Consider the following 23433-nt stretch of genomic DNA (forward strand, 5'->3'; position numbering starts at 1 on the left):
GATCAAGCGCATGGGCAGTGCTTTCGAGGTGGTTAACATCTCCATGGACAAGGATCAGGATTCCTTTGAGGAGTTCTTCTCCGGCATGCCTTGGTTGGCGCTACCGTTCGGTGATGAGAGGAAGAAATCTTTGAAACGCACTTTCGGAGTCGGTGTCCTCCTCCCCTCCCTGGTTGCCATTAGTCCTACAGGTCGAACTAGCACAAGGAACGCCACGCATTCGTTGGCGACACATGGAGCGGATACCTACACGTTCAGCGAGGAAAGGATCAAGGAGTTGGACCAGAAGATAGACGAGACGGCAAAGGATGGTCCGAGAAGAGGAAGCATGAGCTCCACATGAATGAGAAGTTGGAGCGGAGCCAAGTGAACACTTGCACAATTGTATTTGGTGGGATTAGTGTACTTCAAATCATATCCTAATGTTTCTCTAAGCATTGAGCTTATTGTAATTACCAATAGAAAAGAACAAAATATTGAGTCCAATCGTCTCGAGGAGACTATTTCAAATCTCTATATGAATGCATGATGAATAACAGCACTCACCCTTCCTCAAAAGTCAACTTTGTAAAAGGGCTGAAAGATGGAGAGAGATGCGAGAGAGATGGGGGTAGAACAGCAGCTGTTTTCGTCTCTCTTGCTTGTTCGCTAACTAGGTTGTACATGTCTCATGGTCAAAGCACACTTCCTTTGACCTTCCTCTTTTCGTTAAAGATCGACTCGTACGTAAAGCTGGGGAATAATACTCCATGGATAAAGAGTGCTATCTTCCCACGGTTCGGGATCAACTGTTAGGTCAGGTTCCAGGGGAGGCATTGATTGCTTGCTCGTATTGCTTACGGTACCCTCTTTCGGCAGATGGATAAGATGTGGGTGGCCCTGGAAAAAGTGGTTCTGCTGCCGTTCTTCGCCGATGAGAGAGGAATGAGAACTTCTCTCGCATGCCGGGAATCAGATGAATTGTGGTGGTCGATAGATAGTTAGTTGTATGTAATGTTGAGTGGAAAGAGATTCGGATGAAAGAGGTACGACGGCCCCGGTTCGGAACTAAAGGTTGAGCGCGAGATCAAGTCAAAGCTGGCGAGACCCAACGCATTAGTTCCCCTCTACCCAACTTGCCAATAATCAAGTTGTAGCTATAGTTATCCTTCTCATTTCTGAGCGCGAGATCAAGTCAAAGCTGGCGAGACCCAACGCATTAGTTCCCCTCTACCCAACTTGCCAATAATCAAGTTGTAGCTATAGTTATCCTACTTATTTCTGAGCGTGAGATCAAGTCAAAGCTGGCGAGACCCAACGCATTAGTTCCCCTCTACCCAACTTGCCAATAATCAAGTTGTAGCTATAGTTATCTTACTCATATCTGAGCGCGAGATCAAGTCAAAGCTGGCGAGACCCAACGCATTAGTTCCCCTCTACCCAACTTGCCAATAATCAAGTTGTAGCTATAGTTATCCTACTCATTTCTGAGCGCGAGATCAAGTCAAAGCTGGCGAGACCCAACGCATTAGTTCCCCTCTACCCAACTTGCCAATAATCAAGTTGTAGCTATAGTTATCCTACTCATTTCTGAGCGCGAGATCAAGTCAAAGCTGGCGTGACCCAACGCATTAGTTCCCCTCTACCCAAGTATCCAGTTGAGTATCAAGTCAAGTAGAAGGTATCTCGTTAAGTGGAAAGTATAGTAGATGCTCAAGAAGTAGAAAATAGAAGGTTTCGTATCTAAAGCCGTAGAAAGTTGCAAGTCCATGAAATTCAGTCTCAAGCAGTAGAAAGAAAGGTTGAAAGAAAGGATTGAAGACTCACCCCTAATACACTTAGGCGAAAGAACACGCAGGCAAGTGGAACTCGCACCCCATCCTATAAGTGTTAGAGCACCCATAGTCAGCTTATGCACCGGCGACAAGAAGTTTGCTTGTCTATTCCCGCTGCTTGCTCTTTCGCACCCCGACTCCTTGAAGAGAGAATATCGCTATCCTTGAAGATTCTATCGCTATCCTTTAATATAGATAGAATGGTGTAGTAAAACACTGGTTACTGCTGGCTCAACGCACAACGGCAAATAGACTAGTAGTGACTCTAGCGTGCACAATAGAATATAGAATCCGGTAAACAATAAGCTTCTTGGAATTTATGAATTGAGTAGAGGCTGCGTTTCTTTCAACGTTACACTTTCTACCTTGACTTGCAACCCTAGCATTCGATCTACCACATCTTTCTGCCCTAGCTTTCGATCTACCACATGTTGCATAGCTTGTTGAGCTCGAGCATCAAAGTTCTAGTGCCGTTTGCTTGTTCAATAAACAATAAGTTGATTCTACCACAAATCTGGCTTTGCTGATACTTCTCAGTAATAGAGGCTATTTAAACTTACAACTGAATGAAATTTTTTGCAACAGTGAACATATTATAATATTAAAAAAATAATTCCACATCTAATGTGTGTGGTAAGGTTTGTGATTGTATTTATTTTAAGGTCTCGAGAATCAAGTCTTCCTCACTAAGGTTGCATTTGAAAGAAAAGAAGATATCTGACTTTTGTCTCCACAAAAACCAACACATTGTCAGGCAATTTAAGAAAATACACATCATGCGATTTTATCCATAGGTCATCATGTCATATGAGAAGAGTAAAGTCAACCATTTAGTTCTTCAGCACTCCGTAAACCAAATGAATAGTGCTTTATACATTCGATACTAACTATCGGGTTAAAGATGGGAACTTTGGGATCACCCGCAACTAATTCACTGCCATATGATGATTTGTCCAAATGTATACGCTACAACCTTCAAGAGGATATATTGCTATGTACAACACACTTCAAATCTACAGCAGGATAGAAGGATCACTTGGAACTTCAGTCTCACCCAGCATATCATCATTTTTATGTATGAGGAGCATCAGGTCTGATCGGCTTATTAAATTGCACCAGTATCATCGTCATGTTGTCCAATCCCTCTTCACTAATGGTGGATGGTGCCAGACACCGGTCCAACACTCTTTCACATACTGCAGACAGGCAGCTCTCCTGCAGTTAGCAACATAGGCACCAGAAAAAGTATTATGATAAATAAAACAAAATATACTTCTGGCAAATAAAACTGCTTTATTCCATTATGTATAAAGCCTAAGATACACTATTTGGCCAAAAAACAAAAGTCCATTTCATGAGCTCGGTTACTGAGACCATCAAGTGTTGAAGTTAGCCTCAATCAAGGTCACTGACGTTACAGCTTCGGATAATTGGTTTATGTTGGACATAAGGTTCCGAGAAAGATACTCTTAAAGTGATCAAAAAATAACATAGAATAAGGTCCTCACCGTTTTTATATGCTCAGTGATGAAATCCACCAGTTGCTGGTTTATCATGCAATCCCTGGTAAAAAGTATCAGAATAGACACCTATAAGTACACGAGTATTTCAAATGGACACATACTATGGCAAGCATGAGTTCTCAATCTGATTCTATTAGAATCTCTAAGCAAGGAGCACTCGACTATGTAGAAAAACACCTTACGGTTATAAATGTTATAAGCCACAATGAAACATAATTCTCGAACTGGTAGATGATGATGATAACGGCACAACAGGTAATAACCAAACATGAGAAATTTATTACAGTCCAATGAAGTACATAGACAAAATAATGCTGAATGTTCAAACACAAACACTTGACTGATACTATCCAATGAATCTTTTGCCGCTATTGAGCTCTAATTTAATATACATCAACTGTTCTATTTGTAAGAGAAGAGAATTCATAGGCACACAAATAGCTGAGAAATTTATTATGAATTATAAACATATAATTTAGTGTGAGTAGTTTGATACTTCGATGTGCTAGAAACATGAAAGACAATAGTATTACTATCTTCTTTAAATTGTGGATGGACACTAGAGTATTGATAACATTATAACCGTGGCTTATGGTCTATCAACTATTTAAATGAAGGCATGTCAATGTTGCAATTGAAACACGATATATATGATTGTTGGAAATCTCATTATAAGAATAGTTATAGTAGATTTAGTTGTCTTGGATTTACAATTGCTAAAGAGGTGCTGAAAAGGCATACCAGACTCCATCACATGCTAAAATGAGAAATTCATCATCATCGCATAGCTCCACCTACAGCGAAGGCCAACAAATGACATACCGAGATTTATAATAGAACTCATGATAATATGGTGGATCATAGTTCAAATGGTTCTAAATTTAATCACTATTGGAAGCGGAACTGTGGTATACTCACAATGTTTATGTCTGGATTGCATGTCACAACTTGCTTCTCAGCAGGTAAAAACTTATTTTGCTTGAATTCCATGTCGCCTGCCATAAGTTTGCTTCTCAAGAGTAAAACATATGATAAGGCAGCCTACAAATTTTATTAAAAAACACTGAGGAAGTACCAATTGCTCTAGTGAGGTTTAAGCTTCCATTTATTCGTCCTGCTTGAATAAAACCACCTGCTTTTACGATCCTTTCCTTCTCCTCAACAAGATATGGTTTGTGGTCTGTTGACAAACTAATTGCCTATAGAGAACAAACAGAAGTAAGACTACACAATTGAGGCATATTTTTTGTCTATGATGTAATTTTGAAGCACATGAAAACACAAATCAGTAGAAAGAGATTCTCTTAGTGACAAACCCGACCCTTCCTCGAGAGTACACAACGAGAATCACCAGCATTTGCAACAATGAGTTGGTTGTTTCTGATGACTGCCACACAAGCTGTGCTTCCAGATGTCGGTCCAGAGAAATCAGAATGTGGTCCCTGACAAAGAGTTCTTTTGAGTCACAAGATTCCTAATGGATCCACTTAACTTGCAAATAGTACTTTACGCCTTTTCAAGATTCAGTCTAACAACTAGCACCGACAAGAACAAGATCTTGAGTATGAAACATGGACAAGGACAATGGACACAGAAAAAAAGGAACCAATATGACAAAACTTTAGAAACTAGGACAAGGTAATTAATACTAATGCATTTTCTACCACTCTAATTTATATTCAGCATGTATGTAATATTTAGAAAATTTATGGTGGGAACATATGAAAATTAGAAAAACAACAAACAATCACTTGCCAAATTCTTCTACCATTTTTGCCAGATATTGAGTATACATACCATAGTAAATTAGTAGTGCAAGATAACATACAAATTGCCTCAGTCTGTATAGAAGCCTTGTGTACATAAATATAAGCCTTCTAACAAAATTTAGGAATATAATGCAAAGATGATACACGATTTAAGTTCTGCACCTGCCAATAAGAATCAGTCTCCTTTTTCCTCTATTATGCATCATATACTCCTAACTTTGAATAATAATTTTTGTTCCATGAAACTCGAATTGAAGTGACATACCTGGTACACACCAAAAACTAGTACGTCTTAAGTTAACATAAGTATACGCATGTAGTATATTTTAAAGTATCACACTGTTCTGGTAATTACCCAACAAATCTGGGTTTGCAATACGGATAGACCTTTTTCTAAAATGTATGTTCTATGAAGCATTTCATTTCTACATCTTTACCATCACAATATTTTAGCTTTATAAAATCTCTGTCAAAACAAAATTCAGAAATTTCATGTGAAAAAAGTAAATGCATAATCTTGTGCTTCTCACTTATATTGGACATATAAAAGCAACCAACTTCCAAACAGGGAAATCTGATGAACAAGGACTCATCAGACACTTCAGACCAAGTGAATTATAGGCCAAAGGAACAACTTTAATGGACATGTTCAATTTTAGGAGAGGCCAAACCCAGACAAGTGACCTACAGCAATATCACAAACCACAGAAGTCAGTTTGAGGTGTGACATATCGTGGGAAAATTAGAGCTCAATTATCTCTCAATCTCTTTCTCTGTTCTTTCACTCCTTTGATCTCTCTTCCCAATGTACTGCCCCTCCTTTCTCAAAGTTTGTATTTCTATCTTCAACAACAGCACAACATTTTAAATTTTCATCCGAAAAACATGTTATACAATTCCTTGACAACCAAGACCCTAAACATTGTAAAACACTTTGTCAACTGCAGAGACAGCTCAAACAAATCAAACAACTACTGTTGAAAAGTTGGCTTCAGCCAAAATCTCCTAAAATACTTTCCCATCCTTTTATAGCTTCAACAGCTCATTTAGGTATTAAAAAAAAAATCTTGAAACTTTGGCTTCCCTGAGAACAATTCAACCATTATATAAAATACAACTAAGATGGATGACAAAGAAAAATGCTTTCACAGACTCCACAGCTGTACTTTTTTTGGATTCTTCATTCGTGCACATATATTACAGCACAAAAGGAACTTCAGACCCACATAATTAAAAGACAATCCTTCCAAAAACAAAACAAGCAAAGTATTCAAGATATGGCATCCCCAGCATATTAAATGAAACAATATAACATCTTGAACAAAGTTAAAGAAGATCATCAGAGTAATATATCACCTCCTCATATGCCCATTCATCTAAATGTTCACTGGAATAACCACCCCTTGGGGACCATATCAATCCTTCAATTAAACCTGTGAACTTGTCCATTTTGTCCCCCAGTACAGCTAATTCCCTCCATCCTCTCTGTCCTTTCATCATCTCATCCATTCTGAATCAAAACAAGAATCATATGTATGACATACCATATGTTCTCTTGTCACATTACATGCTTTATGACATACCATATGTGGCCTAAAACTGAATTTTTTATCTCAACTCAAAACTACAGATATTGGAAGACAATAGTAGCATCATATGTTACCTTAAAAATGCTTTTTGTACTGAAGCAGATAAATCACCACCCAACTGAGGCTCATACTTGAGAATTTGAGTGTGCAGGTATTTTGCACAGAATTTGGCTACTACTTTTCCTGAAACAACATATTACCTCAGTAAGAATTGGTTAATAGTTGCAATATTACTACATCTGAGATAAAAAAGACAAGGAAAACAAGTGGTGAAGCAGAGTCACTGTACAAATCAAATCTAGTATAGAAAATCATTTCTTGTAGTGAGGAAAATACAACAACACGCACCAAGTAACAGGACACTATGAGTCTGACAATCACAACCTTAACATAGAAGGAACTGTTTGTGTAGACAAATTATATTAGTTTTCAGGTCATCTAGGCTCTTGTATAGAGGATTCAATTATGTCAGAAAATGTCACCAGTGTCTCAAATGTAAAGAAAAGTGAAGCAATAATAGTGAATTGGATTACAGATGTGCATTTTCAGTCAAGTTTGAGCTCTCTAAAGTAAATATAAGCAATTATTCTGATAAAGTTGTAAGTAATAACAATTTAGTTTAGCCAATTTTCAATACAAGCATTACCATGATTACTAATCCTTGCAACTACAATTTATTGATTTATAGACCATATTTGTCAAGCATTTCTACTATAGCTATGTTAAATGCCCAAAATTAATTTTGCATGACATCGTGTTCCTTTCATTACTTTATGTATAGTCGTATAACAGCACAACCCACGTCAGCAATGAAGACCAATCTGACCGATGTATCGTGTCTCAGGGGTCACTCACACCTCGCCAACTGCGCAGCTCCCACATCATCCGTAGAGTTATCATGGGTGACTTAGTCCCTTGTTTCTCTTGTCGCCACGTGGCGGATAAGCCTTGAGTGCTCGACAAGTTGAAAGTAGGAGAATATAAAGAATTCCGACGGCCGTCCGCACAAGTCAGCGGGAAGAGAGAAAAAATAATGTGGCGAATTTCCAAAAAATCTATTATTTTCATAATTCATTATAATTAAATCTATTATTTCCAAAAAACATTATAATTAAATCAGTTTAGACCATAAAAAAATCCTTATGCGCAATTCTCCCAATATAATATATTATATTATATAATAGTCTAATTTTTGTAAAACTTTGAAACTCGAATATCAATGCAAATTATCTATTTAAACAACAAAACTTATTCATCATATTTCCCTCCAAACCAAAGTAAATAACTGAGCAAGTTGTGTTTAGTGTTTAGTATGTACTCATAGTCAGGCAACTAAATTTGACAAAAAGTGTTTCTAAATAACATGTAGCAAAAAAGCCTCCAATAAGAGTTCATTTGTGTGTGCAATGGAAGGATGTTGTCTGTAGCAGCAGAGCATGTCACAACCTTTGTAGCACACGAAGCCTTTGCAATGAAAAAGAACCTAAGCCAACCTCCACATGTGAAGAGTTGCTTGAGTGTGACTCAGCCTAGCATGCATGGGAACCTTTATGGCAAGCCACATGTCACCACATGCCAACTAGTGCATCAATCGTAGGCTCCATTTGAGCAAATCGGACAATGTAAAAGACAACCTCGGAATCGACCACTAAAAGTTGTAAACATGTACATGATAAAGTTTTCAACACTAGACTAGATAACTATATCTTAATTGTCCTCCAAAACTTCTACCAAGAGAACAGCCATTATACTTTTACCCTTCACCTAAATTCTTAAAGATTTCCTGGAAGATCATCTTCAAGGTTAAGATATATCTAAATTAGGCTATGTCACAGTCAAATTGGGAGATTGCAAAAAGACGAGATCGACGAATACATTAGAATATTTTATGTAAATGCTTTCCCAGCCCTCCATCTCCATGTTATTAAAATTTTGAAGTTCTCTCCATGAAGGAGCCCAATTTGAGTATATCGACAATCATGTGCATAAGTTGCCATTTCAGTAATATGAGAATGGAAACTAGGTCACAGACCAAACTATAATTAGGAACACTATCTTGTATCAGACAAAACAAATGGCATTCATAAAGCTCATGAGTTGTAATGACTGTTACAGAACAATCATTTTGCTAATTCAAGACTCTTTATGCTTTCACTTGAATGTTTGTCCAGGCTTAAGATTATAGTTCTCTGGCAAGGTGTTATAAATGCCATACGTGAACTTCGCCTAAACCATGCCAGTTCAAGATCAAATCAGTCATCTAATGTGATACACAACGTGAGCCAACAATTTAATTATATAATAAGGCATCTCAAAAGTTTACAAGACTACTTTGACATTGATCATCAAACAAATGAATAAATGCACAGACCACCATCTTCAAGTCAGATTCTGAGCTTAATTTAAAGAAAATGCTGGATGCAAAACAAGTGACAAAGTGAATAAAAAAGACTCCAAAAAATCAAGAAGCATAATGTCACAAAGGATTTTATAATAAGGTTACCAGTGAAGACTCCAAAAAAATTCATTCAAACATAAAAAGTATGCAACCTTTCTGGAAAGTTGTACATTTAGATAATGACAATTAAAAGCACAACATGCTTTGTCAATTAACATTTACAAATTGAATGCAGTGGCTTACTTCTTTTTCTGACATTAATACCTTGAGAATCAATTTGATTCCACCTCGAATTAGGTACATGTTTATCATGCTAGTTCAGAAATTACATTGGGTTCATCATGCGGTGAGGGTGATCACCTTTGGTCAATAAAGTTTTACCTCTAATAAACCCAAACTGCCCAACTTACAGCCTTAATCTGTGCTTTATGGAATATTTCTCCTAACATGTCTAGACAACAAAGCTTTAATATGTTGTGAATCATGAGAAATATTTTCTGCACCATATAAAAACGACTCACTTGGTTCCTAAAGTTGTAGAGCATCTTACTAATTTAGGATACAATCAGTCTCAAATAAAAAATGTCAAAGATTGAGAATAGTATATAGAACACCAATGAGAAAATTCTCAAAATAATGGTTCCAACAAATTTCTCTAATTTTACAATTCACCTTCAAGGATTTAGCTACATCTTAAATTGCATCAAAACATAATCTGCTATTTTTTAACTATTAATACATACAAATAGACTAAGGATTTAATGATGTTGTAGCATTTGGGGTTAGTAGAAAAAAATTGTTAGAGCACAAAGCGTGTTGTACTACATCACAAACTAATAAATTTCATATTGTTGCTAAAATGCATTAAAAGGGAGGGGGGAAAAACACTCCAGAAAACTGAAATAAGCTGCACTTATTGTAACCTAAAGCATATCCAAAACGCCAAATTCACCAAGACTGACTACCAGTTTGGAACTAGGTTTCCAGGATCATCCCCAGATAAACTACTAATCCAGACACTAGACTAAATCCGTACCATGGATTAAGAAATGAAGCGGCTTTCCATCTACCGGAGCCTAGAGGCACTCAAGAAGGAACACATTCAGAAACCCTAGGCAAAAAACCAGTTCACAGCGAGCAATAAAGAAGCAAAAAAAAAAAAAAAGACGACGACGAGAATCACCTGTTGGCACCACTTGGCGAGCACATGGAGGCGGAGCATCCGCTGCTGAGTCTTGGCGATGAACTTGAGGAGGTCTATCTTCTTCTCGGAGTCGGATCGCTGGTCCTCCGGCGCCCGGGACCGCTCCACCAGCTCCTTGAGGGCGAGGTAGGAATCCTCCGCGGCTCGTCGCACAAGGGCGGAGAACTCCACCGTCTGCTGCCCCAGTTCCGCCGCCATCGCCCTCCGCTCCGGCGCCCAAAGTTTGGGGCGGAGGGGGGGGGGGGGCGCTAGGGTTTCGACGGCCCGGCTCGAATCCGGGCGCCGCGGGTGCAAAACGAAGGAAGGCGAGATCGAATTCGCAGCTCCAAGTTGGAGGGCGGAGGAACCGACCAAATACAGTGTGCAAAGACCGGAGAGAGAGAGAGACAGGCTATTTGGTACGTGCGGGTTTGGGTTTACGACAAATAGGAACGGGGGAAGTCGGTCCAAATGTGATCTATGTGGCCGCAACTTCATCATAAAAATCTTTTTCTTACATCTGATAATCTACTCGCAAATCATACCTGCTATACAATTGGAGGAAAACGATCGGTCCGCAAGAAGCTCAGTATAACCTCCAACAATAACGAGGGCAGACTTCTGTCTCAAATTAACCGGTGGGGAAATCCTTTCTTTTATTTTGCCCCCAGATAAATATTTCTTGTCTGCTACACGTCGCACTAAATGACTCACCCTCGCACCCATCTCTCTCATGCGCTCCACGTCTCATCTCTAGTTATATTCAGCCATGCGGGACTCTGGGTGCGTGAATTATTTTGACTCTGCCTGTTGACAAGACTAAATCACCCCTGAAACCTTGATGGGTGTTGGTGTAAACAACTTTTTTAGTCGTGGCCTTGGGGCCGACGCGACTTGTTCGGGGAGGTCCGAATGGCGGGGATCTTGTGTGGCGTCCCTTGAGGTCTCCCGGCGGGTGGTCGGGTCGGGATGTCGCGTCGGGTGGAGAGCTTTACCGCAGTGTCGGGAAGAGGCGACGTCATCTCGCACCTGCACATAGGTCGGGTCGGAAGCTCGGCTCGACCCCTCCGACGATCAAGTCAACGATGTGGAAAAGGTTTTGGAGGAAGAGATGCCTCCGAGTGCGTTGTGCTTGTCTTTTCTCCCCTTGTTCGTTTAGAACTCTGGGGTATTTATAGATGAGTTTGATGTTATCTGATGTGGCTGCTAGCAGGAGTAGGACCGTACCTCCGATGGCGTCTGACATCGCCACTGGGGTTGCGTGGAGAACCGAACTGCCGCAGGGTATGGGCGAGCTTCGGCCGACGTCCCCCTCTACCTTGGTCGAGCGCGCGGGGTCAGATGGTTCAGTCGTTGTTTGGGAGCGGGTGACACTGGCGCATATCAAGTCGGCGTTAATACGCATTTCCTCGGGCAGGACGTCGCCCAGGTATGGCTGACGTCATGGCGCATTACATCGCCATTTTTACCCTTATCATATTCCCCCCCCCCCCCCGAAAGGAGTTATGCGTCGGTTGTCGTACGCAGGGGGTCCGATGCATGGCTTCTTTCTTCAGGTGGGCTGGTTCCGCAGACCCGAGGAGCACGACGTAGGTGGGCTGGCCGCGCGGGTGTGTCTCGGGCAACATGGGGCCGAGGTGCACAACTCAATCGGGAAGCCAAGCAGAGATCGGGGTCTCGGAGAGCGTGCGATCGGGGAGCACGGTGTAGGCGGGCAGGTCGTGCAAGCGTGGTCTCGGGCAACGTGTAACCGAGGAGCACGACGCAGGCGGGCAGGGCGCACAGGTGTGGTCTCGGGCAACACGCAGCCGAGGAGCACGGCGCAGGCGAGCTGAATGCGCAAGCGTGGTCCCGAGTAACATGCAACTGAGGAGCACGACTCAGTCGGACAGGCCGAGCAGAGGTGGACTCGGGGGTCATGAAGCCGAGGAGCACGACGCAGGTGGGCAGGCCGCGCAGGGGTGTCTCGGAGAGTATGGAGCCGAGGAGCACAACGCAGGCGGACAGGCCGCGCAGGTGTGGTCTCACGGAACATGGAGCCAAGGAGCACGACACAAGTGGGCTGGCCGCGCAGGTGTGGTTTCGGGGAGCATGGAGCCGAGGAGCACGACGCAGGCGGGCTGGCCGCGTAGGTGTGGTCTCGGGCAACATGCGGCCGAGGTGCACAACTCAATCGGGAAGCCGAGCAGAGATCGGGGTCTCGGAGAGCATGCGACCGGGGAGCACGGCGCAGGCGGGCAGGTCGCGCAGGCGTGGTCTCGGGCAACGTGTAATCGAGGAGCACGACGTAGGTAGGCAGGCTGCGCAGGTGTGGTCTCGGGTAACACGCAGCCGAGGAGCACGGCGCAGGTGGGCTGAACGCGTAGGCGTGGTCCCGAGTAACATGCAACCGAGGAGCACGACTTAGTCGGACAGGCCGAGTAGAGGTGGACTCGGGGGTCATGGAGCCGAGGAGCACGACGCAGGCGGGCAGGCCGCGCAGGGGTGTCTCGGAGAGTATGGAGTCGAGGAGCACGATGCATGCGGGCAGGCCGCGCAGGTGTGTCTCGGGAAGCACGAAGCCAAGGAGCACGACGCAAGCGGGCAGGCCACGCAGGTGTGTCTCGGAGAGTATGGAGCCGAGAAGCTGCTCGTGCCATTTTCCCTCCTTGTCCATTTAGTAGTAGCGGGGGTGGAGAACTACCGTTTTTTACTTATTTTCTTAGGGGGAGCGGGTTGCTTTTACCACACGCTTTCGGGCGTTGAGATCGAGGCGTCAGTGCGCTGTTGCTTCAGCGGGGCTGCCACATCAGGCTTTCATTAAGGCGGAGCATTTTTTGGCATTTCTGACGCGACGTGACGGTTATGCATGTGCGTGGGTGGGCTGCCGCCCATTCTCGGGAGGCGAACGGGCACTAGTTCTGGCAGGATATCTCCTTTAAATAGCGGATGCCCGGCTTCGATTTTATCTTTTGTCGCAGAGTCTCCTTCTTCAGGTCCTGTCGTCCCCTTTTCCGTTTTCTTCCCCGCTTCCTGGGTCGTCCTTCCTTTCCTCGTAGCTCCTCTCCGTTAAGGTCAGTTGAGATGTTATCTTCTTCTCCCCCTCCTTCTTCCCCTTCCCATGTAGCTGAGGGGGGACGTCCTCCGACGTCTCCCGTGGAATCCTCTGATGGGGAGGCGACGCGGGCCCTGGAGGCCTTGATGTGGCCGCACGACGATGACTCCACCGTGAGTGGGTCACTGTTGGGGGGACTCCGGGAGCACTATAGTATCCCGGAGGACCACATCCTTAGTGCCCCTGAACCGGGACAACGGGCGTATGACCCGGTTCCGCAGGGTTTCGCGCTGACCCTAGACGCCCTGGAGGTGAGTCTGCACTTTCCTCTTCACCCACTAATCGTGTCTTGTATTTCCTTCTGGCGAATTTCGCCGTCCCAGGTGGCGCCGAACTCCTGGCGTTACCTGGTGGTGTTCCTAGGGGAATGTCACTACGCCAAAATCACCCCCACCCTCTGTTGGGAAATCTTGGGGGCGACATCACATGCGTAGCGGAAGAACAAGAAAACAAAATCCCCGATTCCCAAATAGATGTTCGTCGTCGTGCGAAGATTTGTGCGTAAAATCCACGAAACTTAAAACTGCGTATAGAGTAGATTGTGTTACCAAAGGAGATCGTATATCCATGTTTCCTTGCAGATCCTTAGGAGAGGGTGAAGGAGGTCAAGCGTCCTCCTCTCTAGCGGTGATCCACACAGCAGGGTTGCGACGACGCTCCTTAAAACTCCAAGCCTGCTTTGAGGTGGAGAGGGAGAGGAGAATAGGAAAGGCAAGCAAAGACTCTAGCCTATGAGGCTCTGAATCCCTCCTATTTATAGAGGCCCCCTGTCAAACCCTAATGGGTCCTCCCCTAGTGGGTATTGGATCTGCATCCAATAAGACAAGGGCTCCGTCGGATATCTCATATCCGAACCTCTACTCATCGCAATGCCTATGTGTGTGACCCTCTAGGCCCAATATCGAGCTGGCCATGAGTCATACCTGTCAGAACTCCTTCTAACTCAGTGAATTATTATCTCTGTAATAATTCACTCGACTCATCGATTATGGACGTACTAGGCCACTACGCCGTAGTCCCCAAACGATACAGGGGAATCCAATCCATTGGACCTGTTTGTCCTTAGTTACCGTGTACCTATAATCCCTCATCCATCTAATATCCCAGAGACCGTATATCGAGCATGGTGTTGTCAGACCCATACGGTTTCTACTCGAGTCTCGCTATAATCGGATTCTCCGGGAGAACTCTTTCTCTCTCAACCCGAATGACCCTGGCCAGGGATTTGTCTAGGCAAGAACATATGAGATATTCCTCTCATGACGCCGAGAGTGGATGATCCTCTATTGACACTCAATAGCCCTCGTAAGGTCGACTACCACTCCCAATAACCAGTTGTACTAGATCTGGGACAGCCAAACCTATAAGTCTGGTATTAAAGAGTGGAGCACTCATACAGGACATCCTTGGTGTCTCAAGTCTAAGGACCAGATACACCACTAGGACTACGGAATTGTTGTCTGACAATAAGGCATCATCAACAATCCAGCATTCCGTAAGCGGATCAATCAGTGAACTCATTCTCCAATGAGCACCTGTATTGTATCCTTAGTGTCCCTACACGAGCAGCTATGAGACCAACTGCATCCATCATATAGACGGGTATACAGCACACCAGTCTGTCCGGTTATCACGATATCCCTCTCGAGTAACCTATGACCGAGATTATTTAGGATATGTGTTTAAAGGTGAATCGATCTCATTATCGTGATCTCATCACGATCCGATTCCCATTGCACAAATCCAAGACATATATATATATATATATATATATATATATATATATATATATATATATATATATATATATATATATATATATATATATGCAATAGTTATAAAGTGATATAAGCCAAAATATAATAAGCAAAAAGATTCTGTATCAAGTCACACGTGCCATCACTCACGTGATTGGCTTGCTGGGCACCTATGACTAGCACCCTCAACCTGTTTCGTTCTTGTTATCGCCTCTCCAAGGGGCTCGGGGGATACTTTCTATCCACCCGGGAAGGGTTCCGAGTTGGAGGGGGGGGGGGGGGGGGGGGGGGGCCTTCTAACAACAAAGGGTGGAAGGAGAGATTCTTTTATGTTAGTCGGGCAAGGGATTGGGGCTTCGGAGTACGGTGGTCCGCAAAGGCGATCGATAATACCGTTCCGACCCTGAGCGAGGCAGAGTGCCGAGATCTGGGGAGGCTCAAAGAGGTTCTCCCCAGCTCCTAGGTCCTCTGGAGCATGACCAAGTGGTGGCCGGTCGAGGCGGGCCTTAGTTCGATGCCTCGGGGTACGTTAGTAGTGTTTCAGTTCGGACATGCCAGGGCTTAATCTTGGTGCTGACACGCTTTCCCCGTTTTCTGTATAGATGGTGAATCTCCGATCACTCCTAGGCGGTCAGGCGCCTCCGACTCTGCCTTCAGCGACGTCGGTCGACCCGCTGCCCGGCTCGGAGGGCGCTCCCCTGTAGGTCGAGGCCGTGCGCCCTCGGAAGAAGGCGAAGGCAGCGGCTCCCGCGGGGACTGAAGCGGGTCCCTCTCGAGGTGAGGCCGGGTCCAGCCAACAGGTGGCTGGGAAGGGCCCTCGCCCTCCCAGCGTGCGCGACCTGTGCCGGTTAACTACCAGGGACGAGGAGCCGTTCCTGGCGCGAATGGTGGGCGAGATTGCGACCGGGGAGGCAGGCGATCCCTTGGTTGCCCGCTGGGGAGGTCTGTCCCGGGGGGACAAGGTGTGGGTCGGAGGGGACTCCTCCGCGGCCTTTCTCCGAGGGGCTCTACATCCCGACGTGGCTCGGGATCTGTACACTTAGCCCTCGGGGGCTCTCCTCGATAAGTCTGCCAAGTCCTTGGTTTGGGTAAATGCTTCTCCTCCCACCTTGAGGCTGCTCCCCTGACGCTGTTATTCCTGACCCGACTTTTTTCCTATAGGGTCTCCATTACGCGACGGCCCTGATGGACAGGGTGCGCGACGCCGGCCGGGTCATTGGGGACCTTATCAAGCGCAACGCCGAGCTTCACCGACAGGTCGAGGAGGCTCGAGCCGGAGCTGGGCTGGAGGCCATGGCGGCTGCTGGGAAGCGCACGGCGGAAGCGGAGGCGGAGGCGGCCCGTCTCAAGTCGGAGCTCAAGGCGTCCAAGACCATGAATAACGACCTCTAAAAAACTATAAGGCTAGAGCGGACCGAGCTTCACTTGTTGAAGACGGAGGCGGGCACCCTTAGCAAAAAACTAGAGGAGGCGAAGGTGGAGGCGAGGGCGGCTTCTGAGGCGCTTACCGAGGAGGCTCGTCTCCGACCCAAGAAGGACCGAGAATTAATAGCGACTTACAAGAAGTCCGAGGGGTTCGAACTCGGGCTGGCGTGTACGGGGCGGGTTTCTTTTAAATATGGATATCGGATCGCCACGGCCCGCTTCCATTCGTGCCACCCAGGCCTCGAGGTGGAGGAGGATCCCTTTACCTCCCATCCCGAGGATCTTGAGGTGGATATGCCCGAGGACGTTCCTTTCGACGACCGGCCGGACCCCCCGCAGGAATGAGAGGAGTGTTTTGTCTCCGAGATGTTGGTCGGTCTGTGGGTCGGGGGTAGGGTCCTGTAAGTCGGAGTCAAGTCCTGTAAGTCGAGGTCAAGTCTTGTAAGTTGTCTTTTTCTTGAAATAAAAGAAGGTTTTCTCTTCTCTCGTGTATTTGCTCGTCTTCTTCTTCTTCCCCTAGGAAAAAGCTTCTTCTTCTTCGAAAGAAAAATTTCTTTTTCCTTGGACGAAAGACTTCCTCTTTTTTAGACGAAAAGCTTCTTCTTTCACTAGGCGAAAAAGAAAAAAAAGCTTCTTCTTTCTCAGACGAAAATCTTCTTAAGGTTCTGGACGTTCCATGTTCTCGGCAAAGAAGAACCCTCCATTGTCGCGAGTTGGTACGTACCCGGTTGGATTACCTCGACGACCCGTTAAGGTCCTTCCCATTTGAGAGCCAGCTTCCCCCTTGCTCGGGTCGAGTCGCTGACCTCGGTCTTGCGCAGGACTAGGTCGTTTAACTTAATTGGTCGGGGTCGTACCTTCCTATTGTAGACCTTTGCAACAGCTCTTTTATACGAGAGAGCCTTTAAGTGCGCATCGGCGCGTCGCTCCTTGAGCATGTCGAGGCTGGCTCGAAGTCCTTCGTTTGAGGTTTCCTCATCATAGTTTCTTGCTCGAAGGGTGGCAATGGCTACCTCGGGCGATAGGATAGCTTCGGTTCCGAACGCTAAGCTGTAGGGGGACTCTCCAATCGCGATCTTGGGGGTGGTGCGTAATGACCATAAGACGCTTGGGAGTTCGTCCGTCCAGGCCGATCGGGCTACGGACACCCTTCTTTTGAGCCCGTCTAGAATGGACCGATTGGTTACCTCCGCTAGCCCGTTCATCTGAGGGTAAGCCACCGAGCTGAACCTTAACTTGATACCGTGGCTGTCACAGAATTGCCGGAATCTTCTACCGGCGAACTAAGGCCCGTTATCAGTAATGATGGTTTTGGGCAGGCCGAACCGGGTCACCAGGTTCCTCCACACGAACTTTTCAATTTGACGCTCCGCTATCGTCGCCAACGGTTCGGCCTCAACCCACTTCGTGAAAAAATCCACTCCCACGATGATGTACTTTCGCTGACCTGCGGTTGGCGGGAAGGGTCCGAGCAGGTCCAAACCCCACTGCGCGAATGGCCATGCATAATCGATGGGGTGAGTGGGACCGCCGACTGCTGGGGCGTGTTTTTGGCAAGAACTGCACCGCTGCACATAAGCCTTCGCGTCCCGGCACATGGTCGGCCAGTAGTAACCTTAGCGAAGTATTTTGTGTGCCAGGGTTCGCCCGCCGATGTGTTCCCCGCAGACTCCCTCGTGGATCTCGGCCTGAACCGTCTGAGCTTCGTCGGGCTCCAAACATCGTAGGAGGGGGTATGTAAAGGACCGCTTATAGAGACGTCCACTCACCTCGGAGTACCACGCATGCGTACGACGCAGGTGCCGAGCCGCAACCTCATCGGGAGGAAGGGTCCCGTCTCGTTTAAAGCGTAGTAGCTCATGTACCCATGTGGTCGGCATGCTGCCTGAGGCCGCGGCTGCTATTTCGAATGCACGGGTGGGGAGCTCCTCGACCTCGGGCCGGGCTTCAGAGGCCGGCCTTGACGCCAGCCTAGCTAGCGCGTCGGCCCGCCCGTTCTCTTCCCTCGGAATATTAGATAATGTAAAATGAGGGAATTTGGCGATTAGGTTCCTCACCTGTGCTAGGTACTTTGCCATGGTTGGGTCCCGAGCCTCGTATCCGCCGCTGAGTTGCTCGGCTACTAGCTGTGAGTCGGTGAGGACATGTATGGTAGCCACTTGCATTTTGAGGGCCAACCCGAGTCCTGCCAGGAGCGTCTTGTATTCTGCCTCGTTATTGGTGGCTTAGAACCCAAAGCGGAGGGAGCGCTCGAACAAGCGTCCGTCGGGAGCTAGCAGCACAAGCCCTGCGCCGGCACCCTTTGAATTGGTTGATCCGTCCACGTGTAGGACCCATGCTTCGGGAGGTTGCACGAGATCCCCGTCCGCGACCTGGGTTAATTCAGCGATGAAGTCGGCCACGGACTGGACTTTAATGGCGGTCCTGGGCACGTATCGTATGTCATGTTCGCTGAGCTCCACCGCCCATTTGAGGAGCCACCCTGCAACATCAAATTTAGATAAGACTTACCGAAGCGGTTGGTCGGTGATGACCTCCACCGGGTGAGCCTGGAAATAGGGGCGTAACTTCCGGGTTGACAGCACAAGCGCGAGCGCGAGCTTCTCAATCGGCAGGTAATGCTCGTCGGGCCCGCTTAGGACATGGATGACATAGTAGATCGGAAGCTGTTCGTCGGAATTTTCTTTGATCAGAATGGAACTGACTGTGTGCTGGGAGGCAGCCAGGTAGAGGCCCGGCTTCTCACCGGGAGAAACTGAGGCAAGCCGGGGGAGGTTGGCCAAGGTCTGCTTTATTTGTTTGAAGGCTTCCTCGCACTCCGCCGTCCACTGAAAATTCTTTGGGCTCTTTAGCGCCCTGAAGAAGGGGAGGCAGCGATCGCCCGACCGGGCGAGGAAACGAGACATGACGACGAGCCTCCCGTTGAGGCGCTGCAGGTCTTTGATCGTCCGAGGCGACTGCATGTTGATGATTGCCTAGACCTTCTCTGGGTTGGCGTCAATTCCTTTTTCGTGAATGATGAACCCGAGGAACTTCCCCGAGGTGACGCCAAAAGCACACTTCGCGGGGTTCAGTCGCATGCCGAACTTGCGCAGTGTGGCGAATGCCTCGGTCAGGTCGGCAAGGTGGGCTCCCGCCTCTTGGCTTTTTACAATCATGTCGTCCACGTAAACTTCCATGTTCCGCCCGATCTGATAGGCGAACATTTTGTTCACTGTTCTCTGGTATGTTGCCCCAGCATTTTTTAACCCGAAAGGCATGACCTTGTAAAAGTATACCCCTTGGTCGGTGAGAAAGGCTGTATGCTCTTGGTCTTCGGGCACTATTCTGATTTGGTTGTATCCCGAGAAGGCGTCCATAAAGGAGAGGTGGGCGTGTCCAACCGTCGCGTCGACCAACTGGTCGACCTTCGGAAGGGGGTAGTAGTCTTTTGGGCATGCATTGTTGAGACTGGTGTAATCAACGCACATTGGATTTTTTCACGAGAACTACATTGGATAGCCATTGTGGGTACCTGGCTTCTTCTATGAAGCCTACCGCTAAGAGTCGGCCCACTTCTCCTCGTATGGCGAGTTGCCGATCAGGGGCCTGCCGTCTGGGTTTCTGTTTTACCGGGCGAGCATCAGGCGAAATGTTGAGGCGATGTTGTGCAACCTCCGGATCGACGCCCGTCATATCAGATGGGGACCAGGAGAAGATGTCGGCGTTTTCCCGCAGGAGGCCGACGAACTGCTTTCGTTCCCGCTCGGGCAGCTCCGAACCGATCTTGACCGTCTGATCAGGCCGAGCTTCTAGCGGTGGTACGTCGACGGTGGATCCCCTTGGCTCGGGATGGGGGGTCGGTTCTTCGTCTCCCTAGGATCCTCCAGCGGTGGTTCGACCCTTGCCCTCTTGTGTAACGAGACGACGGTCAGGTAGCAGTGCCTGGACTCTCGGGGGCTTCTCGTGACTTCCCCGACCCCGGCGTGAGTTGGGAACTTGATAGTTTGGTAGTAAGTTGAGACGACGACTCTGACCTTGTTGAGGGTTGGTCGGCCGAGGATGGCGTTGTACGCGGTGGGGAGGTCGATCACTAGAAAAGTGGTTATTACTGTCTTCGACCTTGGCGGGGCCCCTAAGGTTAAGGGCAGAGTGATAGCCCCCAGCGGCGAGATTGAATCCCCGATAAATCCAGTGAGCGCCGAGCACATCAGCTTCATATTCTCCCTAGCCAAGCCGAGCTTCTGGAAGGTGTCGAAGTAAAGTATGTCGGCTGAGCTTCCGGTATCGACCATGATCCTTCTTACTTGTGCATTGGCGATCCTGGCCGATATCACAAGCGCGTCGTCATGCTCGGGTTGTTCGGAGGCTCCGGTCGGGAAAGTGATCTCGGGCTCAAGCCCGTGTCTGGGAGCTTCGGTCTGGGCGGCTCTGGCGTATGCCTTTCTTCCCGTCATGGAACCTCCGCCAGATGTAGGACCGCCAGCTATTAAGTCGACGTGTCGCTCGATGGGGCCCTCTGGGCGTGGCGACAGCTCCTTGTCCGGTCGAAGGTACTAGCCAAGATGCCCTCTACGAATGAGTTCCTCGATCTGCTTTTTCAATTCACGACACTGTTCGGTGTCATGCCCATGCTGCCGATGGAAGCGGCAATATTTTGATCGGTCTGCAAGCTCTTGCGGGCTCCTCATCGGGTGAGGATCTTTGAGTAGTCCCTTCTCCCTTATGTGGAGTAATATTTCTGTTCGGGACGAGTTCAAGGCAGGGAGAGGAGGCCTTGGGTCGGGTCTGTCCATCTTATGCCGGGACGCGGCGGGTTGTTGCTGCTGGGGCGGCTCCGACTTAACCTTTTTGTGCTCCTCCCGCCTCCCGGCCATCCATGTCTCGACGGCGATAAATTGGCTTGCATGCTGAAGCATTTCGGGCACCGCGGTGGGGGGTCGCTCCACAAGAGACCAAAAGAACCTGGAAGGCCGCAGGCCTACCATGAATGCCTGTATCAACAGAGAGGGGTGAGTGTCGGACAGTCCCCGAATTTGTGTCGTAAAGCGGTTCACGAAATGAGAGAGGGGCTCGTCCTCCCTTTGGTTGAGTCCGAGGAGCAACGCCATAGACGGCTTTGGTCGAGCGTAAGCCAGGAAGGTGAGCTCGAAACTTCTGGCAAGTTGGTCGAAGGAGGCGATGGTCCCGACCTTCAGGTCGCTGTACCACACGCGGGCTGGCCCCCGTAGGGTTGTTGGGAATGTCTTGCACATCAAGGCGTCAGAAGTCCCATATAGCGCCATCTGGGTGTGAAAAGCGACAACATGGTCCGCTGGGTCAGCGGTGCCGTCATATGGATCCAGCGAAGGGAGCCGGAAATGCGGGGGAATCGCTTGATCTTGTATCTCGGGGACGAACGGGGATCCTTGCTATCCGTCCGCCCCGAGCTCTCCTTTTGACTTACAGACTTCCTATTGTACTTCGTCGAGTCGTTGACTAACGAGGCGCAACTGGGCCCGCAGGGCATTTGTCGAGTCGGCAGATGGAGCGTCGGGCTCGGGGCGACTCGCCGTGTCTTCCGCCTCCCGGTTCCCGGGCTGGGCTATCGGATTCTGAGGCGGAGTGGGGAGCTCGGGAAGTGGCACATGAGTCCTAGTGGGGGCCTCCTGTTGTTGCAAAGGTCGGGTCATATGCGGGGGTGTCGGTTGGGAGACGAGCGGGATGATGGTCTGCACCATGCCCGTCAGAGCTCGGACTTGATGAGCGAGGTCGTGAAAGGCCTCGGATGATACCGGCGATGGGCCTGTGTGTGCGCCATCGGGAGGTGACAAGCCCGGGTCATTGAACAACCGTCATTAGCGTTCTGACGTTGCGGCGAGATGTTCGTCTCGGGATCCATCGTGTGGGGGGTGTTCCCCCGGAGTGGTCATCGTGGGCGGCCCGACAGCCACGGGTTCGTCAGAGTGGATTCGCAGATCGTTCGACATTCGGACAGGCCCTCCTTCTAGCGCCAATCTGTTGGTGTAAACAACTTTTTTAGCCGTGGCCTTGGGGCCGACGCGGCTTGTTCGGGGGGTCCGAATGGCGGGGATCTTACGTGGCGTCCCTTGAGGCAGCATCGGGAAGAGGCGACGTCGTCTCGCACCTGCACACAGGTCGGGTCGGAAGCTCGGCCCGACCCCTCCGATGATCAAGTCAGCGATGTGGAGAAGGTTTTGGAGGAAGAGATGCCTCCGAGTGCGTTGTGCTCGTCTTTTCTCCCCTTGTTCGTTTAGAACTCTGGGGTATTTATAGATGAGTTTGATGTTACCTGATGTGGCTTCCAGCAGGAGTAGGACTGTACCTCCGATGGCGTCTGACATCGCCACTGGGGTTGCGTGGAGAACCGAACTGTCATAGGGTATGGGCGAGCTTCGGCCGACGTCCCCCTCTACCTCGGCCGAGCGCGCGGGGTCAGACGATTCAGTCGTTGTCTGGGAGCGAGTGACGCTGGCGCATATCAAGTTGGCGTTAATACGCATTTCCTCGGGCAGGACGTCGCCCAGGTATGACTGACGTCATGGCGCATTACATCGCCATTTTTACCCTTATCAATGGGGATAGTTGATTTGTGGACACGTGTATGTGGATTTCACCATCGGGCATGAAGTGACTCTTACGTTAACACGTCTTGCTTATTGCGCCTGCACCAACTGAACTCTCCCTGAACCGACTCTCATAACTTCAGCGACCCCGGAGAAAGAGAGAGGGCGAATCACGAAAAGGTGGCGGAAACAACTAAGAAATCAGTCTTGTCTTCAAGCCCAGAGTAGCGAGTCAACCTCTGCTAATGCAATAAGGTAATAACTTATTATATCGATTTGGAAATGAATACAAAAATACCCATTTTCAATATAAAATCTCTAAAATATAAGAAAAGA

At 47.7% G+C, this 23433-nt stretch overlaps 2 protein-coding genes across 2 annotated transcripts; both read right to left on the reverse strand.

Moving 5' to 3' along the window:
- Positions 1-2572: 2572 nt before the first annotated feature.
- LOC135666450 (probable protein phosphatase 2C 11) lies at positions 2573-10678 on the reverse strand. Its single transcript, XM_065178020.1, has 9 exons — positions 10277-10678; positions 6770-6878; positions 6463-6616; positions 4654-4779; positions 4413-4536; positions 4256-4332; positions 4079-4131; positions 3323-3377; positions 2573-3029 (listed from the first exon to the last, which is right to left on the reverse strand). Exons 3-9 carry the CDS (start codon positions 6613-6615, stop codon positions 2886-2888), a joined length of 732 nt encoding a protein of 243 aa, XP_065034092.1. The 5' UTR covers position 6616; positions 6770-6878; positions 10277-10678; the 3' UTR covers positions 2573-2885.
- A 10409-nt stretch (positions 10679-21087) lies between these two features.
- On the reverse strand, positions 21088-21816 carry LOC135666497 (uncharacterized). The gene has a single exon (XM_065178069.1). It carries the CDS (start codon positions 21814-21816, stop codon positions 21088-21090), a length of 729 nt encoding a protein of 242 aa, XP_065034141.1.
- Positions 21817-23433: the final 1617 nt, after the last annotated feature.

The sequence above is a fragment of the Musa acuminata genome, unplaced genomic scaffold (genome assembly GCF_036884655.1).
Source record: "Musa acuminata AAA Group cultivar baxijiao unplaced genomic scaffold, Cavendish_Baxijiao_AAA HiC_scaffold_1104, whole genome shotgun sequence".
Lineage (NCBI taxonomy): Eukaryota > Viridiplantae > Streptophyta > Magnoliopsida > Zingiberales > Musaceae > Musa > Musa acuminata.